The sequence below is a fragment of the Antechinus flavipes genome, chromosome 2 (genome assembly GCF_016432865.1).
Source record: "Antechinus flavipes isolate AdamAnt ecotype Samford, QLD, Australia chromosome 2, AdamAnt_v2, whole genome shotgun sequence".
Taxonomy (NCBI): Eukaryota; Metazoa; Chordata; class Mammalia; order Dasyuromorphia; family Dasyuridae; genus Antechinus; species Antechinus flavipes.
In genome coordinates this window covers 457,325,248-457,342,198 of record NC_067399.1, presented here as the reverse complement: position 1 = coordinate 457,342,198, position 16,951 = coordinate 457,325,248, and the positions used below count along the sequence as shown (strand labels likewise).

General features: G+C 38.0%; 1 protein-coding gene across 2 annotated transcripts in view; it reads left to right on the top strand.

The window, feature by feature from the left end:
• ASTN2 (astrotactin 2) overlaps positions 1-16,951 on the top strand; it is a 1,134,072-nt gene that overhangs the window by 407,183 nt on the left and 709,938 nt on the right. For both annotated transcript variants that reach the window (XM_051979519.1, XM_051979520.1), the window contains exon 6: positions 3,964-4,110. In XM_051979519.1, the coding sequence (XP_051835479.1) occupies positions 3,964-4,110 (147 nt within the window). The remainder of the gene's footprint in view (positions 1-3,963; positions 4,111-16,951) is intronic.

Below are 16,951 nucleotides of genomic sequence, written 5' to 3'. Positions count from 1 at the left end.
ATATTCACTTTCTCTCGCTATAGGAATTAGAATCATACAATTACTGGATTTATAGCTGGAAGAGGCCACAGAGGTGCTCTAGTCCAACTCCTTCATTTTATAAACGATGAATCAGTCCCTTGGAGAGGAGGTGGCTTGCCTGGGGTCTCAGAGTTATCAAGGAGCTGAGCTAAGATTCAGGTTTTCTTATACCAAATCTCTACTGTAGAATTTGATTAGGAAGCCTTTCTGCTTCCCCTGCAATTTGGGATTTTTCATGGAGCTTCTGCCTCCCACTCAGACTGAACTCTGTCTTCTTCCCTATCAGGGAATCACTGTTGAGAGAACTCTGAAGTCTTCTCTCTTCCTAGTAGCTGCTGAGTCTTGAAGATCTTTCTTAAACCCAAGAACACCGGGCAGCAGCAGTATTTGTTTCTAAGCCTCACCATAATTCCTGCTCTCTCACATATGCCGCCCTTATCACTTCACCCCCAGACTACTGAAATAGCCTTCTGCGATGGTCCATCTTCCTGCCACAGATTTTCTCAGGGCTCCAGTCCATCCTTCCCTCCGCTGACAAAATGATCTTCCTGCAGCATAGCTCTGCTCATATCACTTCCTACTCAATGAACTCCAATGGTTCCATGTTACTCTAGATTAAATAGAAAATTCTCTAGTTGGCATTCAGAGTCCTTAATAATCTGAGCCCCCTTCTTTTCTACTCTTATTACACTTTACGTGCCCACATGTAATCTGAGATCCAGTTCACACTGGCCTCCTTGTTGTTCCTGGAAGAAGACACTGCATTTTATGACTTTCCCTGACAATCCTCCAAGCTGAGAATTTTCCCCTTTTATTCTATCTCTGGCTTCTTTCACATCTCAGACGAAATTCCAAAGTCCATATGAAGCTTTCCCCAATCTCCCTTAATTCTAGGGCCTTTCCTCTATTGATGATATATAATTTATCCTTTATATGGCTTGTTTGTACACAGTTGTTTGCAATTTGTCTCACCCCGTTAAACTGTGAACTTCTCCAGAGAAAAGATTGTTTTTTACTTTTCTTTAAATCTCCAATCCTTAGCACAGTGCCTGGAACATAGTAGGTGTTTAATAAATGTTTATTTATCAACTGACTGGTGGCTGCTGAGAGTGTCCTGGGGCCTCTTTTTAAGCCTGGAAAACAAAGATCATCAGAGGCATTTGTTTTTAGGTCTCAGCATAGTACCCGCTGAGGATTGAGCATGCTGGCCTGTTCCCTGAGGCAAGAAGCCGTGTGTTGGGCTGCTTTTGCCTATGCCCATTCCCACAGTGAGGTCACAGCCAGGTGCCGTTGCCTTGGTTACTTTATAGGACCGATTAGCTGCTCCCTGGGCATCTGTTCACTATGTGTTCTAGACTAGACCTCTTTATGTTTTTCTGCTTCCTTTCTTTAGGGATAAACCATGGGAAATTGGATTTCCTTAAGGCAGGTGATGGATAAATTGTTCATTAAAAAAAATCCCTTTTTCTCTTTTTTCTGCATCTGCCTTTTCATTTTTAGTGGAGACAGCTTATAAACAGCTATGCAAAGAATGATGGGGTGTTTTTTTTTGTATTCCAGTACTTACCTCAGTGCTTTACACAGAGTAGTTAGTTGCTTCAGAAATACTAGTTGGACTAGGTATTCCTGAGAACCCCTGCTTCTTTAGCTTTTCGTGCTGGGGGAAAAAGATGGGGCAGCCAGATCTTTGGTCTTTTGCCCTCACATTGTATCTACCAAGTGGGAAGTTTGTGAAATCTGGGGTATAAAGATGAGAAGTAAAAGACATGGGTCTGAACCTAGCCTAATAGTGGGGATGGGGGAAACTTTGGGAGGGAGTCAATTCATACCTATGGGACTCAGTTTCTTTATCTGTAAAATGATGACGTTGAAGAGATGATCATTAATGGTCTCTCTCATCTCTGACATTCTATGATCCTGCAATTCTGAGTTCTCTGAGAGATAAATACCATCGGTCTGGATGCAGAAGTCCATTCCCTATTCATTTCAGATAGGGATCTCTCATTACAATGTGTTTATCATCATGGATGACTCTGTTAACAACAATATTTCAAAATTGCTCTTCAGCTTATGTTTTTATATATGGCTTAAATTTTATCCCAAAGTGGAGGTTCTAATCCATACTTTTTAAGATTTCTACTCCACCTTCTTATTTTAAAGTTGAGAACATCAAAATCTAATAAAGTTAACTGTTTTGCCAAAGTCATACAACTTGTTTGGGACAAAGTTGGAATTTGAACCCAGGTTTCCTTATTCCAGATCTAGTGTCGATTTTACTGTAACATAATACCTGAAGCCTGATTTTCCAATAATCAAAATAATATTCGTTCCATTTCCCAAGTACTTCATTACCTTATTCTCTATCCTTATACATGGAAGGTCTTTCAATGCATATATCTACCTGTTAAGATTATACCCATGCTTCAAGACCCAGTTCAAATCCCATTTTCTTTAAGAAATTTTGCTTTATTTCTTCTGCTAAAAGTGGGGGAAAATTCTCCAGCACTTTGTACTGGCTTCATACATTTATAATACTTAATTAGTGGCACCTACCTCCCAGTATTGTTGTAAGAATCAAATGAGATAATTATAAAGTGCTCAGCACAGTACCTAACACATAGTAAGTGCTATGTACATGTTAACTGTTATCATTATTATTTAATTATACTGTTATTTATGTATATATGATTCTACTGCTCCAATAACCAATTTAATCTTCTTAAAGAAAGGGACTATGTCTTATTCATATTTAAATTTCTTATAACACATAGTAGAAAGCCTTCCAAATAGTAGATGCTTAATAAATGTCTATTGGATTTATTCTGTTCTGTGAAGCTAAGATAGATGTGTAGATAAAGCTACCATGTCATAGAGAAGAGATTAAAAAGAAAAACAGAACTTCAAACTTTAGATAGTCTTTCCAGGATTGCAAAAAGTGCCCTCAAGAAGGTAAGTCAGAGCCAAATGCATCTCATGATGTTGCAGAATGACATCCATTTGTGTCTGACACAGACACTAATGGAGTTCAATATCCCATTCACCCAGAACATCTCTTCCTACTCCTGATAAAAGCCTATCTAAAAGGAAGAGGGGGTAGGGAGACTCGTTCTACACAGAAGCAGATGGAACTCTAGGCTTATGTGATTACATGATGGAAGTGCCAGTTCTTGGAACATAGGAGTCATCTTCATGTTGTTGCTATGTGTCTTAATACACAGGAGGCAGTTAATAAATATTTGACTGTTGACATAATAAAAGCCATTTCAACAGGAGATTTGAGAAAATGGAGATTATAAGTGAAAGAGGCTTTGAATTATAATAAAAAAGTTTGTGTTTGAATCCCAGCTCTTCTGTTTATTCTCTATGACCTTGATGAAGATATTTATGTCTGGACATCAGGTTCCTCTTCTGAAGAATGGGAGGTTTTCATCTTTAATATGCTTTCCAACTCTAAATCCAATGATTTTATGACAAATTTTCTGGCTTAAACTAAAGGTCCATGATTTTTTCTAAGTTTTAACATCACTATTGAAAATTTCAAAACATTTATATGTTGTTGAGCTAAAAATATACCTGATAGTCCAGGGAACATGTAATTCAACTTAAACAGATTAATATATTCATTAATGAACTATGAGTTCTACTATAATCTATATTTTGATACTCTGGTATTCCTATTAAGCATTTCTTTTTTAGAGCAAATTAGAAGGTTATTTAGTGGGGTTAGCTTTGTTGGCAAATAAACATCAAAGCCAAAATATTCTAGAAGTATTGACATGTCCATGTATTTAAAGGTATAGAAAACTCACTATCTAGTTTAGCATTTGTTGCATATTAATTTTTTAAATATTAAAAAAAAAGAAAATCTCAAATTATTCCCACTGTCATTTCTGCCTTAGTAGATCATTGCATATGATTGAATCATTGTTTGATGGTTTTCAGGTCTTCTGAAAAGCCCTGTGAACAAGACAGCCCTCACACTGATTGCAGTGAGCTCCTGTGTCCTGGCCATGGTGTGTGGGAATCAGTTGTCCTGCCCCTTGACTGTGAAGGTGACGCTCCATGTGCCAGAGCACTTCATCGCAGATGGTAAGAGTCAAAAACAGTACTTAAGGCAGCCACATTTTTCTGAAGGCCCATAACACCTTTCAGCTAGGAGTCGTTAAGTGTTCTCCACGTGTGACCCAATCTTGAGATTTCAATTCAGGTTAAAAAAAAAAAAGGAACTGCCTTAATTGATTCTGAGACATCAAAGTCTCCTTAATGCAAAGTCATTCATTGAGAATGTGTGATTAGAATTGTAGAACATCAGAGCTGCAGACTTTAGAAAAAATAGAATATAGGCCACAGGACATGAAATGTCTGAGTTTGAAGTAACTTTAGAGCTTAGAATGTAAGAACAAAGAATGTCAGAGCTAGAAAGGACCTTAATTTGAATATTATTAGTTCTCCTTTTAATTATGTTTTAAGATTTATAAAATGCTTTCTTCAGAATACAGTGAGGCTCATTTATTGTACATGTAGTTTTTCCATTGTACAAATATCATAGAGATAATTTGAACTCATTTCTTCTTACCCTAATCCCATTGAAATTGTGGTAGTTGTGGTGGTTTGATTTTGCTTTATACTCTTTATTCTATATTACCTTAAGAGCCTGAGTCAAATTTTTGGCCATCACTTAATCTCTTAAGAGGCCTCAACGTCCTGATCTGCTAAATGAGGAGACTGAAATATATCTGTGGTTCTTACAAATTTGTTTTTGTTTGTTTTGGTTTTGCATTTTGGAAATTGTCTTGCAATATAGTTGATTTCCTTTACAATCCTATGAATTTAAAAACAGTATTTTATGCAGTCCAAAGGTTTTGTGAAACTTCCAAAATAGGTCAGAACACAGAAAAGGTAAAGAACTCCTGGACTAGCTTATATCTAAGACACTTTCCAGGTATAAATCTGTATGATCTGAAGGACCCAAGAATGTTCCATTTGAGAAAGATCTTGAATACTAAATTCTCTTATTGGAAGATAAAGAAATTGCTGATTTGGACCACATTTTGTATTCTGTATTACCATTAAGAAAGGTTTTGATAAAGAAACAAATAATGGAAACAAGATTACAGGAGTAATTGTTAAACTACTTATGAATAGTTTTCAAGCAATTTTAAAGGTTCTATTTGCTAATGCAAAAAGGGAATTCTGTTTGCTAATCATGCTTATGTATTCAGTGAAGCAGATCCCTTAGAGACTTGTGCTGGGCAAACCAGTTGTTAATCTAGATAGGATTTCCTGAAAGGACTTGAAAGGAATCACATTGTATTTCCTTTAAAATGTATATATTTCAAAAATGTGTTTGTTTCTAAAACAGCATTCCAAATACTGCCCCCACACATTTCCCATCAGCTGCTTTGTTCCCATTAGCACCAGTACATTATTGAGGATATATTTTAATACTGGTTTTTCTGAAATTCATAGGTCCCTGGGATTTAAAATAAGAAGGTAGCTTAGAGAGCATCTAGTCTGGTCCTCTCATTGGCTGCTTTCAAAGCACCCAATTAGTTTTTTTGCAGATAGAAATAAATAATGATCACAGTGATATGGGACTGTCATGGTGTCTCAGAAATGACAAAGGAGCAGAAGTTGTGCTAGGTAACCAGAAAATGGTTTTCACAGCTCGTGGAAACACTGGAGGTCAAGGCAAGCAGGAAGCTCAAACTAAGAAGGTAGATCAGGGTTTGAGAAAGTCAGAGCAAAAGTATAAGCCAGTGGATCAGACACAGTCAGAAGTTTTATATAGCAAGTGGAAGGAGTGTATTATTAATTCAGCTAGGAGAATCATAGCTTTCTAAAGTCAGAAGGAGTCATTTAAGTCCCAGGAAACAAAAAGGTGACCCAAAAGAGAGAGTCTAGACTGAAAGTCAGTGAGGTTTGAGTTCAAATCCTGTCTTTGATATCTACTAGCAAGTGACTTAACCTTTGTCTGCCTGTTACTTCAACTGAAAAATGAGGATAATAATAGCACCTTCCTTTCAAGATTGTTGTGGAGATTAAATGAGATATTATTTGTAAAGTGCTTAGCACAGTGTCTGACACTGTCCTTTCCCAACTCTACTGGCCCTCCTGAGACTGTGGCCATGGCATTTGGATCCTTCTTTCACCATTCTTCCAACCCTTCACTAAACCACCTCCCACAAAGCTTAGATTTAATCTGATTTGGGAAAGACAGAATGCACCTAGGCAGCTTCAAGCAACAGATAGGAAGGCCAGTGCCACTGAGCTGAGGAATTGGAGCTGACTGAATAATGGGTCTCGTCTGCAGGAAGAAAATGAAATTTGTCCTCATGTTAGTGAAAAGTTGCACTTGATACGTATTGCACAGTACATAGAAAAGGTCAGTAAGACACAACACTCTTCTGGAGCCAAGTTGGCAATAACAATAAATACTGATGATGGCAGCCCCTGTCCAATTTTTTGGCCCTCCTTCCCTTCTACTCCACCACACCTCTCCCTGCCTGTGCATGCATTCTCCTCCCCCTTCCTTGCCCAAGATCTTGTCAGGGATGCCAGTGAATTCATGTCATTTGACTCTGGGTGAATATCCTCCATCCCACCCACATATTTCAAGTTCCTTAGAGTCCAGATAGTCAATCAATCAGCATTTATTTAGTTCCTAATAAGTTTCTTGCACTGTGCTAAATGCTGGATATAGAGATCCAAACTATGAAACCATTCCTGTTCTCAAGCATCTTGAATTAATAACGGCTTCTTAGCTGAGAGAAAAGAGCAGTGACCTAGAACAGAAGAGCTGAGTTCAAGTTCTAAACCTAAGTATCTTCCCTCCTTCAATTTGTTCTATGACTTTGGATGAGGAAGAATTCACCAAAGTACATTCTACAGCAGCAATTTGGAGTTACAGAGCTCCTTCTCAATGCTGTTCCTTGATAGATGCATAGTTTACAAGTACTCATTAGGAGGCAGCAAGCACAGTGGATTTAGAATGAGGAAGACCTGGTTTTAAATCCCACCTCAGATATGTGCCATATCATACAGGGCAGGTTATTTACCATCTCTATGCTTATTTCCCCATCATAAACAAAGAGGTTGGACTCAATTCTCTTTTCAGTTTTAAATCTATGATCCTAAGATCATTTAGAAAGTGAAATGTTCAAATGAGATCATCTCCATGTTTCCTTTTGCTTTAAATCTATAATTCAGGGCCTCTGATTTAAATTCTTCCCTCTCTACTCCTCCTATTCTATGACTCTGTGGGTTTAATGTTAGATGGATGAATGAATGAAGGAAGGAGAAAATGAAACTCCATTTTAACCAGGATGTAGGATTCATGAAGGATGTCATGAAATAGAGTATTGAAGAATGTTGACAAGTTGCATCTAACTTTCTTGTCAGCAAGGTATGTGTTTTAGAGGGAACTTGGTGATGGGAATGTGGCCAGAATGATGGATTAGAAGAGCAAATGAAAAGAACTGCAGATGTTAAGTATAGAGAAAAGAAGACTTAAGGGCAGCAATACTTTTCAAGTCTTTGAGAAGCTGTCATGGGAAAGAGAGATTGAATAGATGTGGTCTTCTTGGCCCACAGGGCAGGACTCAGAATGATATGTAGAAGCTTCACAGAGGCTTGACACTAGGATAAATGATCAAAAAGTGAAAGCTGGCAAAGAAATGGAATGAGGCGCCTTGGGAAGTAATGGCTTCCTTCTTGCTGAAAATCTTCAAGCCACTACTGGATTACTATCTCTTAGAGTAGAAACAGAAAAGATTCCTGTTTAGGAAAAGTTAAATTTAGTGGCCTCTAAAGTCCCTGCCAGTGTGAAGATTCTGTGATTTTTTTATCATCTACTTTTCCCAGACCAAGGAGTTAAGGAGTTCAGATTTTAGCTCTGGAGCTTTAAGAATTTCATAATGTGATTTTTTTTTTCTATTTTTAAAGGAAGTATCCAAGAATTGCTTTGGTGGGAAGTTGCAAAGCACTATTATTTTTACTGGAAATGTTTGGAGATTCATGGTTACCTCTGATACATCCATTGTTAGAAAAGACCTCATGAATCTCCTCCTTTGCCCGTCTGTTCACATGACTGACTGTACTTGAAAGTCTTTTCTCTAATCTCCGGTCATTGGTATTCTATTATTTAGTAGCATTCAAAACCAGCTCAAATGTTATTGTCTCCAAGTAACTTCTCCTGATCACAACACACTAGAATTGGTCTCCCCTACCTCTTAACTCCAATAATACTTTGTCTTGATTTTTAAAAAAAACTCATATTGATGCTGTTTGAATGGTCTAGAGGATAGTGCCTATAAGAGAGTTATCAAGAATCCCCTTTAAATCGACCACAGGTTTTAGGAGTGAAAGAATTGACTCATTCCCGAATTATTAGTTGCAAAATTAAAGTTTATTATTAGATAGAAATCAGTTTACCAAGAACTGATTTCTATAGTGATAGATCTATTAGAAAATGGAGTTTTGCAGTTCTCAGAAGACAGAAAATCCTAGCAGCTGAGTGAGCTACCGAGGTCCATCTGCAAAAGACCTTCATTGAAGGAAGCTATTGGATCTTAGTGGGGGCTGAGACAGCCCAAGCAGGTCAGACCTAGTCGGGGTTGGGACAGCCCAAGTTGGCTCATCTACAAATTGGGTTTCAGCTTGAGCTGGAATTTGAGAATTGAATTAGTTTCTTTAATTAAATAGGGTTGGAAAATTACCCTGGCATGGATTCTGTCAATATAAAGTTATTATAAAATAAAATAATATATTTAATAAAATAAATTAATAGGGTTGGAATTCTTTTGCTCCAGACTGAACCAACCCCACCTAGATAACAGAATGAAACTGTCTTGTTTCCTTCTGGGAGGGTCCCTCACTGAGGTAGAGTTGAAGATTTTCTCCTTCAAGGAGTTTTAGAGTTTCAGGGTCCCTTCTTCAATATGATATGTCTTTGTATTATTGTATAGTATGCAGATTGTTTTTTCTGCCATAGCCCTTAATACCAGACTCCATTGGAGTAGAGAATATATCTCATTCCTAGTTTCTTATTTAGACAGGATTCAATTTATATAAATAACTAGCATTTATTAAACAGTGAGTACAGTGTACTATACTGAGTATTACAGTGAGAAGATGAAGTCAATGTAGTCCTAATCTTTCGGGGATTGTAATCTATCAGAATCATAAAATATTTAGGAAACAAAGAACGCTTCCATTTTTTAACTGGGAAAGTGAGGTCCAAAGAGAGAAAATTACTCACAATTTGAAGGAAATTCACGGATTGCCTAGTCCCATTCTGATTTAAAACAGTAATCTTGTTCAAAATATTCAGCTTTGCCCAAGGTCACAAAGAAAGTTAACAGTGCAGGCTCAATCAATGTTTTTTAGATGAACAGTTTATTGAATGAATATATGGATGAAAGGAGATATATCAAATGGACATAAAACACAGTATAGTAGAAAGAACTCTGAATTTAAATCATCCCTCTATTACTTATAATCTATATGATCTCAAAACCACCATTTGCCATCTCTGGATCTCAGCTGCATCTGTAAAATGAGAGGATAGGGTTAGATTATCTACAAGGCTCCATTATGATTTGAAATGTCATGATCTGTAATCTGTCCCTGATTTTTTTTTCTTTTGTCTATTTCTATGGTTTTATCAAGAACTCCTGACTGAAGAAACCCACTTGATCTATATAAATCAACATCTATTCTTCAGTTTATAGGCTTATTGGATATATGGCAATATTGAAAAGCTAAGGGACTTGAGTAGCATCGCACAGATAGTTTTAATCCAATAGGACACTTGACTAAAGCCAGCTCTCTATTGATGATGCCATGGTGAAATCTCCAATCACAGCTTCTCCAAGCTGTGGGCTCCTATACTCCAAGATTCCCTCCTTTCTCCCCAAAGATGAGAGAGTTCTACTGAATGCAACATAGTGCATCAGTGTGAAAATGAAACGACTTTGGTCCCAGAGTGCCAGAAAGAGGGAAAAATATAAATTAAACTGAGATCCAGAACACCCAGGGGAGGTGGCAATGAAATACCAATAAACCAGATTAATATGCTGAAATCAGGGAAAATAGGATGAACTCCAACCCACACTTAATGACTATGCACACGTGAGAGTGTGGGGAGAAGGGGAGGAAAGGTTTCTGTTGGAATTAAAATGAGATCAGTAATGAAACTGGAAATATAATTATAAACTGTGAAAACTTTTTCCCCTCCTCTTCTCCCCCGTTTACTTAATGGGCAACATGTTCAATGGCACCCAAGAGTGGGTGCCAGAGGCAGGCAGAAACCACTGAAGTGGTATCAGTTTTCCTAAAACCTTTTCATTAGGGGCTCCTGGCCCCCTAGACTGCAGAAGGAAAACTGCTGCAAGCCATTGCTTCCTTAAATAACAACCAATCCCCAGGTTAAAAAGAGCAGAGAAAAATGCTCCGCCAGCGAAATATTCTCAAGCATTTAAGGCCAGCTCCACATCCAGTTGGGTTGGAATTTTTAATGACACTATGCTGAGATGCCGACTTGGCTCCATCCCAGGATGAATTGTTACTAATTTCGCTCCTTAACAAAAGGGTATAACTGAGTTTGACGTCCAAAATTGGAGACTAATTTCTCTGTTTTGATAGCAGATCGCGTCCAGAAATATGTTCCCAGGAACCGGGGGTGGAAGGCTGTGAGGGGTGGGAGAGCTTAATTTCCTCTTGTTAATAATTCCATCCTGCTGTTGTGAGCACTCTGCCATCTTGGCTTTCAGGGACGGAAGGAGAGTGTGGCAAGGGAGTGGGGAGGGGGCTCAGGGAGGTAGAATGATTCAGAGTCAGAAAAGCTACCCCCTTTCGTGTTGCTATTTCAGAGGAATTAGGCTTATTTCCTCACTCCTCCCTATTTTAGGGTAGTTGACACCCACGCCAAGAAAAAATAAAAGAGAGGGGAAGATACTGCAAATAACTATACGATCTGGAACCAGAAAGAACCTAAGTGATGTTCTAGTCCCCTGTGCCCTTCATTTTATTGATGAAGAAACTGAGGTTGCAAAAGTTACCTTGTGCAAGGTTGTAAAGTAATATAGGTAAAATTCAAACCTCTGACTCTGAATTTAATAAGTTTGTGTCAGACTGCACTAAGTAATAAGCATAAAAGTGTCACTGGGCCAATGTCACCATGTTAGGGAGTATCCAGCCTGGTCTATGACATTTAATAAAAACAACTTACATGTTTATAGTATAATTATAAAAATAAATTTTCTCACAGAAACCTCACAACAATACTGTGAAATAGGTAAGATAGTTATGAGCATCCCTCCCTTACAGGTGAGGAAATTCAATCGCCTTGGTGGGTCAAGTGAAACCCTTGCTCATGCTAAACTTGAAGAAAATAAGACCTGAATTCAAATCCTGCTGTGTGACTGAGCAAGGTCACACCTAACTTCTGTTTGTCTGGGTTTCCTCATTATAAAAGGGAGACGGTAAGAGTGCTTATTATTAGCACCAGCGTTGTTTGAGAACTAAAATAAATCCATCAACCAAAAACATTATTAAGTGTCTGGAGAATGCAACAAAAAGCAAAAAGCAGGCCTGACTTCAAGGAGTTCACAGTCTAATGGAAGAAAAAAGATGTAAATAAATACAAAATGAGTGCTGTTTCTTCATTAAAATGAGCTAGAGAAGGAAATGACAGCCGCTTCGGTATCTTTGCCAAGAAAACCTGAAATGGGATCATGGAGAGTCAGACATGATTGAAAAATGACTGAACAACAGCAATGAGAAAACCTTCCTAGGGAAGGTATGATTTTAATTGGATCTTAAAGGAAGCCAGAGAAGTCTTTAGGTGGAGCAGAGGTGGGGGACAAGGAAAATGCTAGAGTTTAGAGAAGGAGTAACAATTTCAAGAGACAGCCAGGAGGCCGGTATCATTGGATCAAATACAATGCATTGGGGGGTAAGGTGCAAAACTGGAGGGGGTTAGATCATGAAAGGTCTTGAATGCCAAACAGAGCATTTTGTATTTGCTCTTGAGGGCAAAAAGAGCAACATATGTAAAGTACTTTGTGAAGCATAAAGCTGTATAAATACTAGCTAGTATTATTATACAGTTTGATTTTAGGATCATAGGGTTTAGATACCTAGTGGTTGGCAAGGTACTGGCATATTAATAAATGTTTGTTAATAGATTGTTGAAGCCAACTCCTCATTTAATGGATGAAACCAAAGACTGGATCTCACACAGGTAATAAGGAACATAGCCAGGATTTGAACTTGGCTCTTCTGATAGAAAATGCATCAGTCTCTACCTTATACCAATCCAAATGCCCTTTCTATGCAATAAAACCAATTACAAACAAAAATATCCGATGTTTGTACAGAATTTTGTTTACAGAGTACTTTGTAATTATCTTTCATTTGAACCTTCTGATTACTCTAGATCAGTACCCTAGTTATCACTTTCCCAATTTAACAGATGTGGAAACTGAGTTAGTTAAATGACTTGCAGAAACAGGATTTTAATTCAGTCTTCCTAACCCCAAGCCGAGCCTTCTATCTTCAGTCCCATGTTATTTTTTTTTGAAACTCAAAATCTCTTTATTTATCAGATAAGTTGCCCTTGGTAGGTAAACATTCCTTCCTCTAAAACCTCATGCTCCCTAGGCTAATTTGCTGGAAAGAATCCAACCTGGAACCTGGGTCTCCTTGGTTAAAAACTAGATTCTCTCCACCACTTCTCTGCAGATTTTACCAGCTTTGGGATGCAAAAGGAAGTGTCTCAGAGGATAATGGGAAACTTGGCTCCTAAAAAAAAAGATCAGATGAGGAGCAAGAACAAGAGGCTGAAGTAAAATAAACAAGGATGATCAGGGACAGGACTGGTAATTAAAAGCTGCTCATCACCCTGACTCCTTGCTCTGCATGTGTTTGAGTTGATGTTTGGCTCTTCTCCCCGGCCTCTCCCCCCCAGAATAATTAGAGCCAAGTCTGTACAGCTGTTCAATCTGTGATTTGCAAGGTAACAGCAAATTTCCACGTTCCGCTGTGCCAAGGAACTGCCTCCTTCACCCAAACCTCTGAAGGACCTCCCTCGAGCTGATGGACTTTTTGGGTGAGTCTGATACTCTCCCATCTATGATATCCTTGGAGATGATCTTTGTTAGTCTTTTTCCTGTGAAGGTAATTATTCTCATCATTCAACAACCCACCTATACATAACTGAGGAACAGAGAGATGCCTCCAGCCTGATTTTTTTTAAAGAAGAGGGAAGACAAACAAATATAGAAACATACAGAGACAAAGATCAGGAAGGAAGAGAGAGAGGGAGTGAAGGAAAAAGGAAAGAAGAAAGGAAAAAAGAAAGAAAGGAATAAAGGAAGGGAGAAAGGGAGAGCAAAAAGAGAAAGAAAAAAGGAGGAAAGAGGGAGAAAAAAGAAAAAAGGAGGAAGAAGGGAAAAAACCCAGCCACTCTTTCTAGAACACATATCCTTAGGACCTTTAGAAAGCTTTCCTGAATGGCAATTATTAGCAGATGTCACTGCTCTCTCTCGGTGCAGAATTAATTCACCAAATCACAGAATGTAGCTCAGTCCTAAAGACTTAAACCTTTTAAGTATTATTTAAAAGGATATTTAAAAGTGGGTTGCTGTGGGGCGGGGATGAAGCACCCACTGCCACCTTGGAGGTGATGTCTCCTGTGTGTTTTGAGTTGCTGCTTCCTGAAGCCTCTATGGGGTAGCCATTTCCTATAAGGCATCATTTAAAATGCAGAGTTAACACTGGCCTGCAGAGGCACCTGGAGTGAAGGAAGACAGGCAAGGAAAGGTTTGGCATAAAGGAACAGCTTTCTGAAGACTTAGTGTGAAATATTGTATTCATTAAAAATGCCAGCTTTTACAACCTCTGGAGGAAGGCAAGCTGACAGTAGAAGGGAAGTTTGAAGTGGGAGGAGTGGGTTGCAGCAGTGGAAAGAAAAATAAACTTAGAATGGAGAGACGTGGGTTCTAGTTTTGGTCTTGTCTTTCATTATTGGTGATGACCCAGACAAATTACTCCATTTTTCTGGGCTTCATTTTTCCTATTTGTCAAATGATAAAGTTGGACTCAATAGTCTCCAAGGTCTCTTTTGCAATATTATTCTCTGTTCTCAGGAGACTTTTATATCAGCCCTCTTGGTTTCTGAATCCTTTTCAGCTATGAGCCACTCCAGAATTAACCATCTGAGCTTTCAAATGCATTATAGTTCATTCTTACATTTTTCATTCTCACCTAGTCTAACATTGTATGTTTTAAAGACCTTTCCACTTTCACAATTCTAGGATGTCTAACCTTTTATGTTCCAAAATTATGTGATTATCAGTATATGATACAAGACACAATCTACATCAACTCTACACAATATATGTAGTCAAGATTAGCCCTCTACAAAGTTATAAAATCGGTTAAATCTCTGCCTAGTCATCCAGTCATCTCTTTTCTTCAAGGGCAGCACCTCCTTTCCACCTACTCCTCCATTCTCTGGGCTCCGAATGGGATCATGCTCTTTTGCTGCTGTCCATCAGCTACCTGAGAATGCTTATATACACTAAGGTTCACACTAAATGAGGAGTGGCATTTTGCATCTTAACAGGGACTTGGTTTTTGAGCCAGACTCACAAAGCACCAATGATAGCACAGTGCATTGTATACAGAGATGAGAAAGCAAAAAAAAAAAAAAAAAAAAAAAAAAAACAATTCTTTATGGAACACACATCCCTAGGAACTTTAGAAAACCTTATGGATGTCAGATAACTGAGGTTCAAGTCCTAGTTTTATCATTTGTTCTCTGTATAATGTTAGATAAGCTACTTCTTTATACCTCAATTTCTTCATCTTTAAAATTATTAGATGATACTCATGTTCCTTTCTAATTATAAATCTGGAGTCTTATGACTTGAAGGCTCCTTCCAGCTTGAAATTCTATGATCCCTTCTAGGTCGCAGGTTTTGTGTCCTGGTGGTAGAATTCAAGTAATGATGCAGAGACTATGAGGTGAGACTGGAGTGGAAGTAATTTTCAACTCAGCATCTCTACCCAAAGTTCATCAGCTCATACTGCTTGGCTGCTGCTTCTACATTAGGCTAGTTCTGAATTCAGTGTCCATTAATATCTATATTGTAGGGATGAGAACAGAACCTGTGATTGTTTTGGTACAAGAAAATCTCTGGTGAAGATTCTACCTACACAGGCAGGTACCTTCTCTGCAAGGTAGGATTTAGTGAATGTCCTATAGCACTAACAGATTAAGAGACTACGTTCTTACCAGCATGGATCAGAGCCAGAACTTGACCCCCGTTTTCTTGGTTCCAAAGCTTGTCCTTTATTATAAAGGTTATTCAGGGAATTTCAGGGAACTTTTCCCATAATGGAAATGGGAGGAGGGAGGAAAGCAGATAGACCAAACATAAAAACAGATAATGTTCTTTGTTGCCTTGGGAGGCGACTCTGTCATTATTTCTCAGAACTGATCTTTAATTGTTTCATCGGGAGATTATGCATCTTCTTTCCTCATGACTGTCTCCTCTTAGAAGCCTGTGAATTGGATCCAGCTATTAGTAGCATTTACTAATTTCCTCTGAGTCTTGCTGGCTGGAGCATCAGGCTTGGAACAACTTTTAATTTTGTTTTTAATTAAATTTCAGTTGTTTCGAATCACTCACTTTTAATGTCACTTCTTTGGACTCCTTAGAGAAAACAAAGGCCCTGAAGGTCGTTATTTATATCCATAGATACATCTGATGTGTATACTTCTGCTGCTTGGCTAAGGCCCAGTTGCCAGTTAATATCCCCAACAAGGAGGAATAGTTAGGGAAAAAAGGGGGTGGGGGAGGGACTATAGCACCAATTGTGCCTCTACTTATACTTAGCTTCCTGAAACTAATTTTCAGTAAAGTCTTCAGGGTATACTAGAAAGAGAACTAAACATGGAGTTCAAACTCAGAATCCCAGCTCTGACCCTTAGTAGCCATGTGATCAGCCAAGGTATTTAACTTAGAGCCCTCAAGAGATCACTTTATCATTATCATATATTCCAATATCTTCACTCTTAACCTAAGTAAATTGAGCTCCAGGTAAAATGATTTTTTCAAGGTCACCTTGTCAATTAGTGAAAATACCAAGACATGTATTATTATTATTCAGTCATTCTTTGTGATCCTGTATATTTAACATACCAACAATGCTATCTCTGGTATTTTCTTGGCAAGGATACTGAGATTCTCTAGTGGATTAAGGTAAATAGAATTCAATTGACTTGTCCAGAGTTACACCACTAGTAAGTATTTGAGACTATATTTGAACTTGGGTCTTCCTAACTCCAAGCCCTGCACTCTGTCCACTGAGTCACTTATCAAATGTCTAAGTCCTTAATCCAGATTTATTTGTGAAATATTTTTAGTTTCCTTTCTTGCAAAAATGCAGTGAGTATTTAGTAATGTGGAATTTGTTAGGGGAACTAGATTTGAATCTGGGCTGTGTTGTCTATTCGCTGCATAACAAAGGCAAGTCATTTCTCCCTTCTGATCTTGGTTGCTTTATCATAGAAAGAATGTGGAATTTGTTAGGGGAACTAGATTTGAATCTGGGCTGTGTTGTCTATTCGCTGCATAACAAAGGCAAGTCATTTCTCCCTTCTGATCTTGGTTGCTTTATCATAAAAATGATTTTGGGGTCCCCTTCATCTCTAGACCCTATAACTTTGCTATATGCTTCACAAGATTATTGCAAGCAAAGTCTTTTACAAAGTAAATGCATAAACTATGATTTAAGCAAAGGTTGCCATGTAGTTACAGTCTTAAAATTAAAGTCCTATATTTCATTAAATAATTATCAAACATAATACATTTAAAGAGTTTTTAGAATCCCAAAACAAATAAAAATATATTCTAAAAAT